Source organism: Pan paniscus, chromosome 2 (genome assembly GCF_029289425.2).
Source record: "Pan paniscus chromosome 2, NHGRI_mPanPan1-v2.0_pri, whole genome shotgun sequence".
Classification (NCBI taxonomy): domain Eukaryota; kingdom Metazoa; phylum Chordata; class Mammalia; order Primates; family Hominidae; genus Pan; species Pan paniscus.
The window spans coordinates 62,162,870-62,177,104 of NC_085926.1; the positions used below are offsets into that span (position 1 = coordinate 62,162,870).

General features: G+C 42.3%; 1 protein-coding gene across 2 annotated transcripts in view; it reads left to right on the top strand.

Annotated features, from left to right (window-relative positions):
* The window catches only part of PTPRG (protein tyrosine phosphatase receptor type G), a 733,855-nt gene that overhangs the window by 654,985 nt on the left and 64,635 nt on the right, over positions 1-14,235 (top strand). Inside the window, exons 13-14 of one of the 2 annotated variants that reach the window (XM_003811607.6) lie at positions 208-340; positions 12,551-12,637. In XM_003811607.6, coding sequence (XP_003811655.1) covers positions 208-340; positions 12,551-12,637 — 220 coding nt within the window. The remainder of the gene's footprint in view (positions 1-207; positions 341-12,550; positions 12,638-14,235) is intronic. The other variant, XM_003811608.6, reaches the window with a different exon arrangement.

Genomic DNA, 14,235 nt, shown 5'->3' on the forward strand with positions numbered 1-14,235 from the left:
ATGCAGCCCATAGAAGAGGCCCTGTGTGGGTTGGGATGGGGCAGGAAATGGTGAGGGCTGTGGATTGCCCCTCCTGTCATGGGGCAGCTCAGAGCAAGTGGCCCAGTTCGCCAGAAACCACACAAAACTGGAACAGAACTCTGCATCAATTCTGGCTCCCACCTCCACTAACCTCTGTCCTCTAACTGGGATGATTTCTCTTGGCAGCGGAAAAAAACACCTCTGGAATGATAAGCCGCCCTGCTCCAGGGAGGATGGAGTGGATCATCCCTCTGATTGTGGTATCAGCCTTGACCTTCGTGTGCCTCATCCTTCTCATTGCTGTGCTCGTTTACTGGAGGTAAGCCAGGCAGCACCTACAGCGTAGATTTGGGGGCCAGATGCTGGCCAGGTTTTGCTCACGGGAGGGGAATCCCACGGCCTCTGCATTCAGGAAGGTGAGGCAGCTTAAGTGTTTCTGGTCTTGCCACCTGGGAGGCCATCTTGTCTCTGTTAGACGATGGCAGGGCCAGATCCACTTTTGAGGTCAAGGCATTTATGGTAAGCCTCTGGGATTTAGTACCAAAGAGGTTTTTGTTTGAGAACCAGGGAGATCCAAGTTCAGATCCAAGCTCTGCTACTTGCTAGATCCAAATCCCGTGTCCACTTTGATCGTTAGTTTCAGAACCAGCAAAATGAGTTAACAAGTCATAGCATTTGCAGTTGTTCTGAGATGATGCTTACTTTGTTGTAGTCACATAATAACTCCTCTTTACCTTAGAATTTTTTTTCATAGTCTTTCACTGAAAATTAAATTGGGTGATAGGAAAACATTTAGCATATTATGTGGTATTTAATATATGTAAGATTAAAATGGCAGATTGTAAGCTATCCGGATTCTCACTGCTTCTCATGGGAAGCCAGGTTGCAGCCTCTGTTTAGAAGTTGTGTTTTTTCAGCCGGACCGTCTCAGCCAGCTCAGCTGAGCAACTCCATCAAGCCCACTCGGTTGGCCTGGGTGCCCTCACCTCTCAGACTAACGTAGGAGGCTTCTGCCCTTTATCTGACAGGCTTCACCAGTGAGAAATAGGTGTCATATTTTCATCTCTCCCTCCCTTCTTTCCATTCACTCAATTTTGAGCCCACACTTTGTGCCAGTCTTCTAGACACAAATGATTTCTGAAGAAGTGAGTAAAACAGATAAGAATCCTTACTGTCATGGAGCTTACAGTTTAGTGGAGGAGGCAGGCAATAAACAAAGCAAATAAGTAAAACATGTAATTTCTAAGATGGTGGTAACTGGATAATGGAGAAAGCTTAAATCTGGAAAGGGGAGGGGCCCATGGGGGCCTAGCAGGAGTGTTCAGAGTGGTCAAGGAGATGATACCTGAGCAAAGACCTAAAGGAGGAGGGAACCAAATGGGCTCCACCTGGGGCAAGTTCCAAGTAGAGGAAACAGCACATGCAAAGGCCCTGAGGCAAGGGCATGCCTGGTGTGTACCAGGAACAGCCAGAGGTCAGTGGGGCTGAGACGTGAGGACAGGGGTAAGGTGGCAGAAAAGGGTATCAGAAAGAAACAAGGTAGAGCAGGATCAGGTCATGCTGCACAGCCTTGTGGGCCATTATTAATGCATTGCCTTTCACTCGAAGATGAGTAGGGTTTGGTACAGAAGAATGTTATAATTTGACTTGAAGATTACTTGGCTGCTGTGTTGAATACAGACTGAAGAGGAGCAGGGGCAGAAACAGAGACCATCGGGGAGACCACTGGACTAGTTCAAGAAGGACACGATTGTGTCTCAGATGAGGGTAGCAGTGTAGGTGGTGAGAATTCATTGTGTATAGATCTATTTTGAAGGTGGGAGCAACAGAATCTGCTGGCAGATTGGGTCTGTTCCTAATTGGCTGGAACAGAAGAATAAGGAAGGAGGTCATCTCAGGTTTCCTCGGGCGTCTGACGGTAACCATAAGCCCTTTAGTGCTGCAGACCAGCAAGATTATGAAGTATGTTGTATTTTGGGGTGAGCATAGGAACACTAGACTCACCTTCATGTCATCCCTTCTCCAGGAAAAAGTATTGTGCAAATATGTTTGAAGCCCATTGGTAAACTGGAGGCCACCTAGTGTGAGTTTAACTAATCAAGTGAGGTTAACAAGGTCAGCATGCCTATCTCTTGGCTCTGCTCAGCACTGTTTGGTTTTAGTCTCAGACTGTCACCACAGGGGAGCAGAGAAGTCCCACAGCTGCCACAGCATAAAGAAACACCTTGTACCCAGCAATTCTGGCAAAACCCTCCAGATTGTTTCTGACTGGCCCACCTTGGATCCTCTACCCACCCCTAAATGGATCACAGTGACCAAGAAGGACCATGGGGCCAAACAGGCATCAATACCCAGCCAGCCAAAACATGAGTATTTACTGCAGGTTTCTTATAGGGAAGGGCTGTGTCATGTAGTAAACAGCTTTAAAATCCTTCCATTCAAGATGTATTTTCCGTTTAGAAAATGACAACTGTTTATACTTCTGAAAATCTCAGTGAGTCCAAATGGAAAATATGAATTGAATAATATCTTAATATTTCCTGTCTGAAATATTTTTATGATGTTTATTATACATGTATGCATATATTTCATCAAAAGCTTCATTTAAAGTAACCAGAGCTTTAAACTTCATCCAACAGAGTCTGGACTTGAGCTTTTACCAAATTCGTACTCCCAGTAGCACAAAAAATGAGTGTGAAAAAGAAAATTCTTACAGAGCAAGGAAAGTAAAATTAAATTAGTGTTAGGATGAATGAGTTGGCTAAGCATACAGCCTAGAGGGGACAAGGACCTTTTTTCTGTCCAACTTTTAAAAAATTATTATTAATGTGAAAGAAGAAAGCATTGGGGAGCTCACATAGAAAATTGGTAAATACAGAGGAGACATGTGTTTCCCTTTGGCAATGCAGTTTTTTAGCTAGAACAACAGTGCTTTTCTTCTGCCTTTTGAGGCACAGTAAGACTGGATGATTGGCAAACAGACTTGACATAAGTAGATCATTGAGGCAGATCAAAACCTTCTGGATCATTTCTTCAGGAGGCAGGCCTGGCACCGGGAGGTTCAAACCTGCTCACTGTGGCAGCATTTTCTACCACAACCAAGGAATGGCCCTTTGCAGTTATTCTGATTTTTGAGTGTGTTTTCTCCAAGTTGTTGATACTACAACTTAATAGGTTCATGAAATAGTGGAAAACTACACTCAAGGTCTCTGAATTCTGTCTCTTCCAAGTCTCCCGCTGTACAGTGGTGTTAGTGCTAATGTTCAGTGAGTCCTTTTGAGTGCCAGGCACTGTGCCAAGCACTTGGGTGGCACCAACTCATGTGATTCTCACAACAGATCTGTACGGTAGGTACTATCACTGTCCTTTCTATTTGACCCACATTCTTTGACCAAGGAAGAGAACGAGAACTCACATTTGTTGAAAGCCTGCTATGGGCCAAATAGTTGGCAATATCATCACCAGAACCCTTTTGTTGGTCAGAACCCTTTTTTATTGCAGTTGACAAAAATCCATTTCAAAATGCCTTAAAGCTCAAGGGGAAAAAAAAAAGTTTGATTCATGGAATTGAGAAGTTCAGGAGCATTGGGCCTGGCTGAATTTGTAAGATGGAACATCAGGACTTGGCTGGTTTGGTCTGTCTGTGTTTCTCTTGCCCTCAGTTTCTGGGATTTGCTGTCTGTGTGGTCTTCTCGCTCAAGCAGGCCCTCTGCCTGTTTGTACAGAGCAGCCTCTGGCCATGTTAGACTTACATGTCTCCACCCCAGTGCAAAGGGAATCTTTCTTCTCTAATAGTTCCACTTAAGTCCCAACATGGCATCTCTTATTACTGACTTCTGTCATTTGTCCATACCCCGGAGTCGTCTGGTGGCCAAAAGGATGGAACATTCTTGTCAGGCCTAGGTCTTATATTTAACTCTGGAGCTCAGAAGTAGGATCAGTACCATTGCCATCAAAACCTTGGACTGAAGCCGAACAAGGGATGGCTTTCCAAAGGACCATCAAGACCTAAAAAAGTGAGTAGAAGGTTCAGCTAAGTATTCTGTTACTTAAAAAATTATAAAGCTGTTTCTATTGCATGTGCACTGGAGCCATTTTCAGCTTCCTATTATTTATGCAATGCTTACAGAGTTCCTGCCATGCATCCTGGTGGGCCTAGAGATTTAGAGATCAGGTCCCTTGGCCCTCACAGTCCATTGGAAGAGGCAGATGAGTAAATAGAATTGAGTATGGGGAGTATTTGGAGAAGGATAAATCCAAGTTGCTATAACAGCATATAGGAAGGGCTTCAGCCCAACCTGGAATGGGGGTTGGGGTCAGGGAAAGCTCCCTGGAGGACCTGGGCCTTGAACCACAACCAGCTGTCAGCCAGGTGAAGAGGGTGTGGAAGAATGAGGCTGGGGAGAAAAAGCCTGGCCTACTGCAAGCAGATAATGTGGCTCAGTGTTGTTGGAGCAGAGTGTGGGGACAGCAAGGGCCGGATCATGAGGGCCTCATCGAAGGGAGATGTGCCATGTCCTGAGGATGATGGGAAGGTATTGAAGGAGCCAAAACTGCAGGAGGGCAAGATCAGAAAGAAACACTACTGTGTCTAGAGACTGTAACACGGGCCTATAGTCACATAGCCTGGATTTGGAGCTACACTCCACCACACTGTTTATCTGTGCAGCTGTGGAGCATGTGTTCCTACCAGCAGTGCTGTCATCTCTAAGGTGTGAATTTGTTTTGGGGAGATTTTTATAAACTTATTTTGTGTATAAAGCACAGATTTACATATACATAAATAGCATTGTGCATTCATGGTATTAAAATTGGCACTGGGCAATTGGGGGGGCGGAGTCTAAAAGGGCCCCTTAGAGGAGGTGCCAATGAAAAACAGGTCGAGAAACACTGCTTTAGACAAAGACTTCTCCACCAACTTCGGTTTCCTCATCTGCAAAATATAGTTAAGAAATGGGCCACAAGTTCACGTGAGGATTCAGTGCAAGCTATGGAAAATGCATGTCCTGGTGCCTGGCACATGGTGAATGTGAGGTAGTGTTATACCAGATCTGACTTTAGGGAAAAATGGAAAATATAACTCTGGGTCCTGGTATGCCTCAAATGACGTTGTTTTTTTAATAAGGAAAATCAAATGTACAGATCTAAATGAATTTTGTCCTTTAAATGTCATCACATTGTATAGCTGTACAGAGTTTCCAATATGTCCATTGCATACAACATGCTTGAAAATAACTTTTGGAATTTCTTTCTGGAGTTCATTCTTTTGAAGGATCTCAGTTGTGCAAAGTATTTATCCTAGAAATAGATAAAACTCATCTGTTTGGAGCTAAATATAGCATAAATGTAGGTTAACCAACTGAGCAGAACCACTTTGGGCCAAAAAAGGAAAGGGGTGACTATAATGTTAATGAAATTGGTTTGGGTGATGCTCCTAATAGGCCTTAAAGTCAATTCCAGAGGAGGACATTCCTAAATAACTGGGTTAAAGACATGACCCCACTCCCACCCGCAACCCCAGGAAACAACTCTGAAGCCCAGTGGCCAGCCTCATTAATTCCAGGTTGGCTGTATTAGAGTAAGCTTCACTGATGTTGCAGCAGACACACCCTAGAACCCCAGTGGCTTAATAACACACAAAGGTTTATTTCTCACCCACGTGAGGTCTGACAGGGTTGAGCAGCCCTCCTCCACCAGTGGTTTCTCTTTCTGGAACACATATCTCCCAAACTGGTGGAGCAGGGATAGAGAAGTTGAGGAGGCACCAAGCTCTCAACTGCTTGGCCTAGAAGTGGAACCCTTCACTCCTTCATTCACCACTGGCCACAGATGGTCACACAGCCCCAAGGACACAGATGAGGTAGGGGGAACACGTGGGTATTTGTTAAGCACTGCCACAGTATTCTTAAATATTTAAACCCATTGGTGTCATTGAATTACGTATATGTTTCCTGAAAGGGAGAACTTTGGAGACCATTCATTAGTCTGTACTTAAAATTTGGCTGAAACTAAAAACCATGAGCAGAAACCTCGGATACCTGTATGTCTGAGAGACCTCAGACATCAGTCTCATCGGGGACTATTTGAGCAGTGTTTTTATAGGCAGCAACATGGATCTGTGGGGAGACATTTATTCTAAAATGTTTTTAGCTGAGCTGTTTCAGGTAGGATGCTATAGTTCTCCCTTGAATGTCCCTCGCAAAGGTCTGCCTTGAAGAACTGTAGGAACCAGAATCTGTAAAAACACAGAAGTTGCTATAAAACTAGGAAGAAATGTAAGCAAAGTGATTTTGGACAAGGGGCAGGGTTGTGAGGCAGATAATAAAAATAAAATCAACTAACAGTTACAGCTTTAATGGCACCCTATTGTGTGCCTTATAAATATTGCAATCCATACAAGCATGCAGTGGTTCAGAGCTATTGGAAATAAGGGGAAAAAATCAATTCAAAAGTTTTCGCAGTGTGCCATTTTGGTCTTTTTACTTAAGATGGTAGTAAAACATACCTTTTGAATTCCAACAGTCAGATACTGCATTCCAAGAGCTCCGCATCCCCTGCCTTACCAAGACAAGCTGTTTTTATGGCAATAATGTGCTGACATTCCTGAAAAGACTTGGAGCAGCACAGCTGCTGCCACTCAGAGAGAAGAGGAAAATTTTGGAAGGTTTCTTTTTGATTTACATAATTTGAGGTTAATGCTGGGAGAGGAGCTATGTGCCCGGTGTCCAATCAGTGTGCTAGGGGGTGCAACTTACTAGTTGTGCTGTAGAATAGCATAGCTATTAAGAGCCAGACATTTCTGTCTGCTTAGAATTGTATTACAAAGATATTTTTAGTTTTTTTTTTTTTCTGTAATCCTGAGGGATGTTGCATAGAAGGTAGTTCTTATTGCTCTGATGAGCAATATCTCACCCCTGAAATGGCTTTGTATATCTGAAAAGGCTTTGTATATATCTAAAGGTTCTTACGCAAAAAACCTTTTTTTTTTTTTTTTGAGATGGAGTTTCACTTTTGTCACCGAGGCTGTAGTGCAATGGCGTGATCTCGGCTCACTGCACCTCCACCTCCTGGGTTCAAGCAATTCTCCTGCCTCAGCCTCTCACATAGCAGGGATTACAGGCACCCACCACCACGCCCAGCTAATTTTTGTATTTTTGGTGGAGACGGATTTTGCCATGTTGGCCAGGCTAGTCTCAAACTCCTGACCTCAGGTGATCCACCCGCCTCTGTCTCCCAAAGTGCTGGGATTACAGGTGTGAGCCACCACGCCTGGCCAAGCAAAGAACCTTTTATGACTATGTACCATACTAGACATGTGCTCAGCAGATTATACCCCCACCTAATTAGTATACGAATCCTGGGAAATAATTAGTATTGTTATGTTCATTTTGCAGATCAGAAAACAGAGGCTTAGTAAGATCATGTGACATCCCCAAGTCGCAGCGTTAATTTTTGGTGGATTGTGGATTTGAACCCAGACAATTTGACTTCATAGCCCACTGGGTTAGCCAATACGTTATCTTGTCCAGAGGAGGAGTAGCATGCCTGGTGGCATATACTTCCCTCCATAGCCTACTTTTATAGTGCATGTTTATGTGTCAAAAAGACACTCCAGGAAAAGGGGATGTCTCTGCTGCTGGACATGGTGGGAGTAAACTGGTTTGGAAGGCCAGCTATAAATCATCCTTTGTTTTGGATTTGCCAAAATCATGTGGAAGAAAACTTAAGAAACCAATTATATTTTCAGGTGTTCTGGAAGCTAACTAGTGGTATTCACTCAGTTACATCTCCATTATTTGAGAAGATTTTGATGTTGAATAATATAACCTATTTGGTCTTAGTCCCAGCTGATCAGTGCTAGTTTTCTTGATATTAAATGTTTAATATCTTATTGACCATAACTCTAGCCTAGAAAAAGACTTTCAAAAGTATAGAGCAGCTTTACTTCTCAAATTCAGATAGGGCTGAGCTAACTGCAGATTCTGGAACAGAAAACTGGAAACTCTCTAAGTGGGAATTGTAACATCTGACCCAGGTTTGTTAAAATTTGGTATGAGAAGGATTTCACACTCTGATCTGGTAGATTCACTTCAGCACATGACCAAGCCATCTGTAAATTCTGTGGTAAATCAGTCAACACCAATTTAGCCACATATGCAAATAGGAAAAGGTCTCTCTTTTACTCTAAGTCCCATCTTTAGATTTTCAGAAATTTTGCCATGTGTTGGTGCCTCCTCATTAAGAATGCTGTTCATGAAAACAAGTGAGTTTTGTTGACATTGCAATTTTTTTTCTTCCCTGGATGTTCAGTGGGAGACAGAGTGTAATAAATATGAAGGGATGCAAACCGCAAATGTGTGGGGGATTTGTGTTGGCATAATGGAGGCTCAGGCAAACAAACAGATGCATGCGAGAGTCGAGAGTGGCATGTGGTAACACCCCTCTCTTGCTTGAGGGATGACTGACCACATGTGCCTCACTGGAACACAGATCCCTCCTGTACTGCCACAGTAGCAACAATGACACCAGAGCTGCTGTGAGCCCAGGCACATGCTCTTCACCCATCTGCTCTAGCGGCCGACACTTCCAGGTCTACTTGACGATGACTGGATTTTTGGTATAGGTGTTTGTCCCCTTTTCACCCCAGCAAAGTCACAAAGGAGACAGGTATCATAAGAATGACTTCTCACATGCAGGTAACTGTGAAGACGTAGGAAAGGGGAAACACCCCTGTTAACCAGCAATAATAGCTGAATTAATACAAAGAACACCTTATGTTATTTAATCCTCCAGCAGCCATGTGTGGTAGGCAAGGCATCAGGGACTGCATCATTCTTGTCCCAAGAGAGGAAACGGTTTCCAGAAGGGGGAATGACTTGTCCAGGATCATAGAGCTTGTAAGTTTTAGAATTTCTCAGACTTAGGGTTTTGGGTTTTTTGTTGACCTAAGACCCTTTATGGCTGGCCTAGTTACTCCTTTGTTAGTTCATTCAACATTTCTTAAGCATCTAGTTAGTTCCAGGCACTGGAGAGCCATTGAGGGGACAGAGTTCCTGCATTTAAGGGGCTCATACCTGAGAGGAAGAGAGGAGCAGGTAAATCAAGGTAATCCCAAATAGAGGTCAAAAACTGGTGGCCTCCAGACCAATTTTATTTAGCTAACATGTTTTTTTAAAATCTTGAATTATTTAGAAAATAGAAAGATGTGATGAAAAACCCCAGTTATCTGGCTTCTTCTGATAAACTGGACAATTTAGCAACGTGTTCTCAGATTCCCTTGTGTCGTTGGTGGCTGGATGGCGCTATGGTGGCCCATTTTTGAGAGGCTCTCCCTTGCCAGTTTGCCAGTCTCTGCCCTCCCCGCTATTCCCTGCCTGTTTGGCGCCTGTGGGTGGTTCATTTTGCATTCCCCTGGGTTGCAATAGTGATCAAGGAAAATAGTGTGTTCTGGGAAGGACTCTGACCACAGCCAGGGTTAGGTGAGAGGGAGAGGGAGCCAAGAAGGATTTCTCGGAGGAGAGAATGTTTGGACTGTATTTTTTACAAAACAAAGAAAAAGGAGGCTGGGCACAGTGGCTCATGCCTGTCATCTCAGCACTTTGGGAGGTCAAGGTAGGTGGATCACGAGGTCAGGAGTTCAAGAACAGCCTGGCCAAAATGGTGAAACCCCGTCTACTAAAAATACAAAAACAATTAGCCGGATGTGGTGGTGGGTGCCTGTAATCCTAGCTACTTGGGAGGCTGAGGCAGAGAATTGCTTAAAATCAGAGGATGCAGTAGGTGGAGATCACGCCATTGCACTCCAGCCTGGGCAACAGAGCAAAACTCCATCTCAAAAAAAAAAAAAAAAAAGAAAAAGAAAAAGGATAAGTGCTCCAGGCAGAGGTCGCTGTGTAGGAGATGACCCAGAAGCACTGGATCATGGCACATTCATTATTTCTTAGGGCAAACTCTGCCAAACTGCCCTTCCTTTATGCAAAGCAAAGTCCACTGTTAACGGGTAGAATCAGATTATTTTCTGGAAGATTCTACATGTACAAAGGCACTGGGTCAGTCCTGGTTGCTCAATGTCCTCTTATGCTGAGGGAGAGTGAGAATCAAAAGGTAGGTTTATATAAAACTTTGTCTAGTTTGAAAAACTCTGAGCTTCCAAGTCATTATTTTTGGTGGGTTTGTGTGATCACCATCTTTTCTACCAACAGACCATTTACTGGACCACAGGTATTCTGGCATCATTTTTTTCTTTTAAAACTGGTGAGTGTGCCATTCTTTTCTTTTTGGAACCCATATCTGTGGCCATATTTCAAGACTTTTTTTTAATCATTAGGAATAATTTTTACAGTTCAGCTTTTCAAAGCCTGACAATGTGTCAAGCCACTGGGGAGAGCTCAAGCACATTTTGTGGTGCCAAAATATGGCTTGCCTCAGAGGGTTTGAGTTTATGACGACACCGTGGTGTTAAACTATCTTGCTCTGAGATGCTAAAAGAGATGGGGGTAGGGAGTCTTTTGAGGTCCCCAAACTGTTCCTGGAGGTGGTCACCCCTTTTTTTCTTTCTCCATGTGCCTGTGCTGGGAGATCTGGGTCACATGGCAGCTAATGCTGTGGATCCCAGGCAACTTTTTGCTCAATAACTGTTTCCCAAATGGCTACTCAGGGGCCTTTCAGAATTCACGAGAGCTGTCAGTTGTTATAGTAACCGGCCCCCTGCTGTCGAGTTGGCCCTGAGATGCCAGTGGAAGCTCTTGGAACAAGCTAACACATAGTCATTAGACAAAAGCGGAAAGAGATTCACTGCTAAAGGTTGCCAGTTAAACATGCTCCATGATACTTAAAAAGCTGGACTGATTCTGTTAGGGAAGCGGTGGGTGGGTAAATTTTTAAACCAAGCTTACTTTTCAGGAAAGGGAAACTCCTTGTATGTTCAGTCTATTCTAGGTAACAACCATCTTTCTTTGGATTTCTCAGAATTAACTGTCTTCTCCCCCCAGGGTTAATTATGTCTGTTCTGCTGGTTTGCTCAGGTAGCCTCAAATATCTCAATTATTCAAGATATTAGTTATTGATTGTGTGGCATTTGCTTCTCAGCAAAAGTGTTGTCAGTTTACGGGTGGTAGTTTTAAGCGCCTGTGATTGTGTGTGAGGAAAAACTGCGGAGATAGCCGGCTCTGCTCCAAAATTCCTGAAAGAGTGAATCTGGCAGAATTCAGAGTAGGGCTAAGGGTTGAGAAAAAGTCTAAATATTTTAGGAAGCTGCAAATTTCAAGTTTTTATGAGAATTTGTAAAAACATTCCAACACACTCATGATTTCTTCAGATTAATGTTCGTAGCCACACTGAGTATATCCATGATGTTTGTAGGACAGTTGTTGTAGTTCCAGGATGTACTCAATAGAGGGAGACAAGAAGTTCTGTGTTACAGCAATCCCTCCCCCCTTTTAATCGTATTTCCAAGTTTGACTTCTCCAAGTTTTGGTTCCTGTGCCAAGCACTTTTACCCAATATGGAGTCTAATAATTAACACAATCATCGAAAGCGTGTATTAAGGGTGAAGAAAACCTAACACTCCAGAATTAGAGGATGTTCATTCCTAGAAGTAAAAAACCACCAGCGGACTCAATAGTTAACAAAATGTTAACTCCTTTGGAATTACATACCTGGCTTCAGAATTCTTTGTGGGACTCAACAGAACTTCCAAAAAAAGAGAACTTCCATATATCTGAGTTTGTCATTGCTATTTTATCAACAGAGTTTGGAAAGAATAGGAATCATTTCAGTGTGAAATCCCATAGCCCAGCTGGTTTGGGAGACTAAATATAATTAAATAAATACTTTCAAGTGTTCTTGTGTGACAGAAGTGCATCTTTCAAATTCTGTAGCCAAGTCTCAGATGCTACAGTTATTTAAGTTTTAAGGGGAAACTAAATATAGGACTTAATATATAGTAATAACTTGCCAACTGCTGTTCCCATCTCCCTGAGGTGCCTCTCCTATTTATTCTCCAATCTGTATTGTGAATTAAGAAAATGTTTGTTCTGAGATGAGAGGAAAGCATGGGGTAAAAGACAAAACCCGAAATGTGTCTAATGGCACCAAATTCAGAGACATTTGTGGCAGAAGGGAGGACCAAATGATCTCCAAGTTCACTTTACTCCAATGATATTTTAAGCCATTCTGTTTGCCAGGGCAGTGTGTCAAAGGTGGAAGAGTGGGTATATGAATGACAAGGGTCATCACTGTGTTTGTGATATCCTAACCTTCCATTAACACCAGGGTAATAGAGGCTGCGAATATGTAAAGATGACTTAAAAGAGTAAAGTTCCCACTGGGTATTTCTTACCTCAGCATAAAAGCTCCTCATAAGCTCCTTTGTGCATAAGCATCCTCTTTTGAAAATGTCACAGATGAGGCCTGATGACGGGGTCTGTCTGTGTTAGATGGGAGGGGAGGGCATTTGTATGCAACTCTTGGTGGCCAATTGAAAATACTGTATTCTACACCTGTTCTCTTTTGTTTTTTGTCCATTTAGAGGGTGTAACAAAATAAAGTCCAAGGGCTTTCCCAGACGTTTCCATGAAGTGCCTTCTTCTGGGGAGAGAGGAGAGAAGGGGAGCAGGTGAGGGGCGGTCAAGCTTAAGTGGGGGGCGTCTTGATGGCCGGGACTGGCTTGCCAAATTTTTGTTTTGTTGCCATGGGGATTGAAGTCTTGTAGATGGCACAGTGCTGAAACTCACCTGCTTTACCTGAATTCCCAAAAGTAAGACTTGCAAATATCAATTCAGCTTGTGGGTAGCTGGTACCAATTAAAAGTATGTCCTGTGTGTGCTTGCTTTGCTTTATTTTGCAGTTTTGGGGGTGTTGTTTGTTTCTGGGTTTGTATGTACTGGGGGTGCTCTATGTTTGTGTGTCTGTATGTGTGTTGCATCCATTTTCTTTCCAAATTTTCAGATATTTGCATGGTTTTGAGCTTTTAAAAAAACATATAATGCATGCATATAGCCTTATGTGAAAAATACCTCTTAGAAACCTAAATTTGTAGATAAGTTAGGGATGAAGAGTAGGAAGGGGAGAGAGAAGTGAGCAAACATGGATGTACTATGTGTTTTTCCTTAAGAATGGTGAAGTTGTTTTTTTTTTTTTTAAAAAAGGAAACGCATATGAGTTCTGGATAGTTTGAATACTTGGAAAAACTATTGTCCTGGAAAGATTTATAATAAATGTTTGGAACTCATGATTGTACAGTTTTAATCACCACACTTGAGTCTCTTGATAATATTTCTGTAAGGCCTGTCTTAGGCAAACTGTATTTAATATTAATATCTTTTAATATTAAATTGCTAATTAGACTAATTCACTAATCCATATTATGTCAGGAGCAGTCCCTTTTTACTTTCAATGAACCAATTTATAGGATTTATGTTAGAATTTTTACATGGAATGATTCATCTCCATTGGTTGTGGGTAAATCAGATTACTGAGATGAAATTTTAGATATCCAACTATTATAATCAGATAAACCTATGAAATCTGAGAAGGTATAGTTTAGGAGTTGTGACAGATTAATGAGAAAGTATATGATCTATTTTCTTTTACACTGTACTGTGCAATTTTGGCCTTGTAGGGAAAGCAATAACTGCTAATACTGGTAACTAAATTATTCTGTGATCCCTTTTTGCTTATTAATGTCTTTAATTTCTAATACATTTTCAAAACTAAGGATAGAAACTGAAATAGAAACTTCTCTGTATAGTTTTGGAGTCAAAGACTAATCTTAAGAGAGGAAGACGTTGGACATCACTTAAATGCTTAACTGTCATACCCAGTCCATTATAAATATGTTGTGTTTTTGACTATAACACTTTAAAAAGCCAGCATCACCTTATGAATATCACAAAGATAAATGCACATCCAATTTCAAGTCCTCCCCAGAAGTGATGATGTAGCCTGCCAGACTATTTCTTTTATGTACTTCGACCCCCACGTCAGTGGGCCCATTATAGATATATTTTAGATCCTAACAGAGATGCCCCAGTCTCTCTGGTATCTTCTCTGCTGCTCAGTGAAGGAAGCACAATCAGTTTCATCTAGGTCTAGGAGTTGGGAACCATCTTGTGAAACTACAGGTATTTATAGAATCCCTCTGATTGTGAATCATATCACTTACTTTTTAAAATAGTGTAGCAGCTTAAAAGACAGACTTTGGCTCAGGGAGAT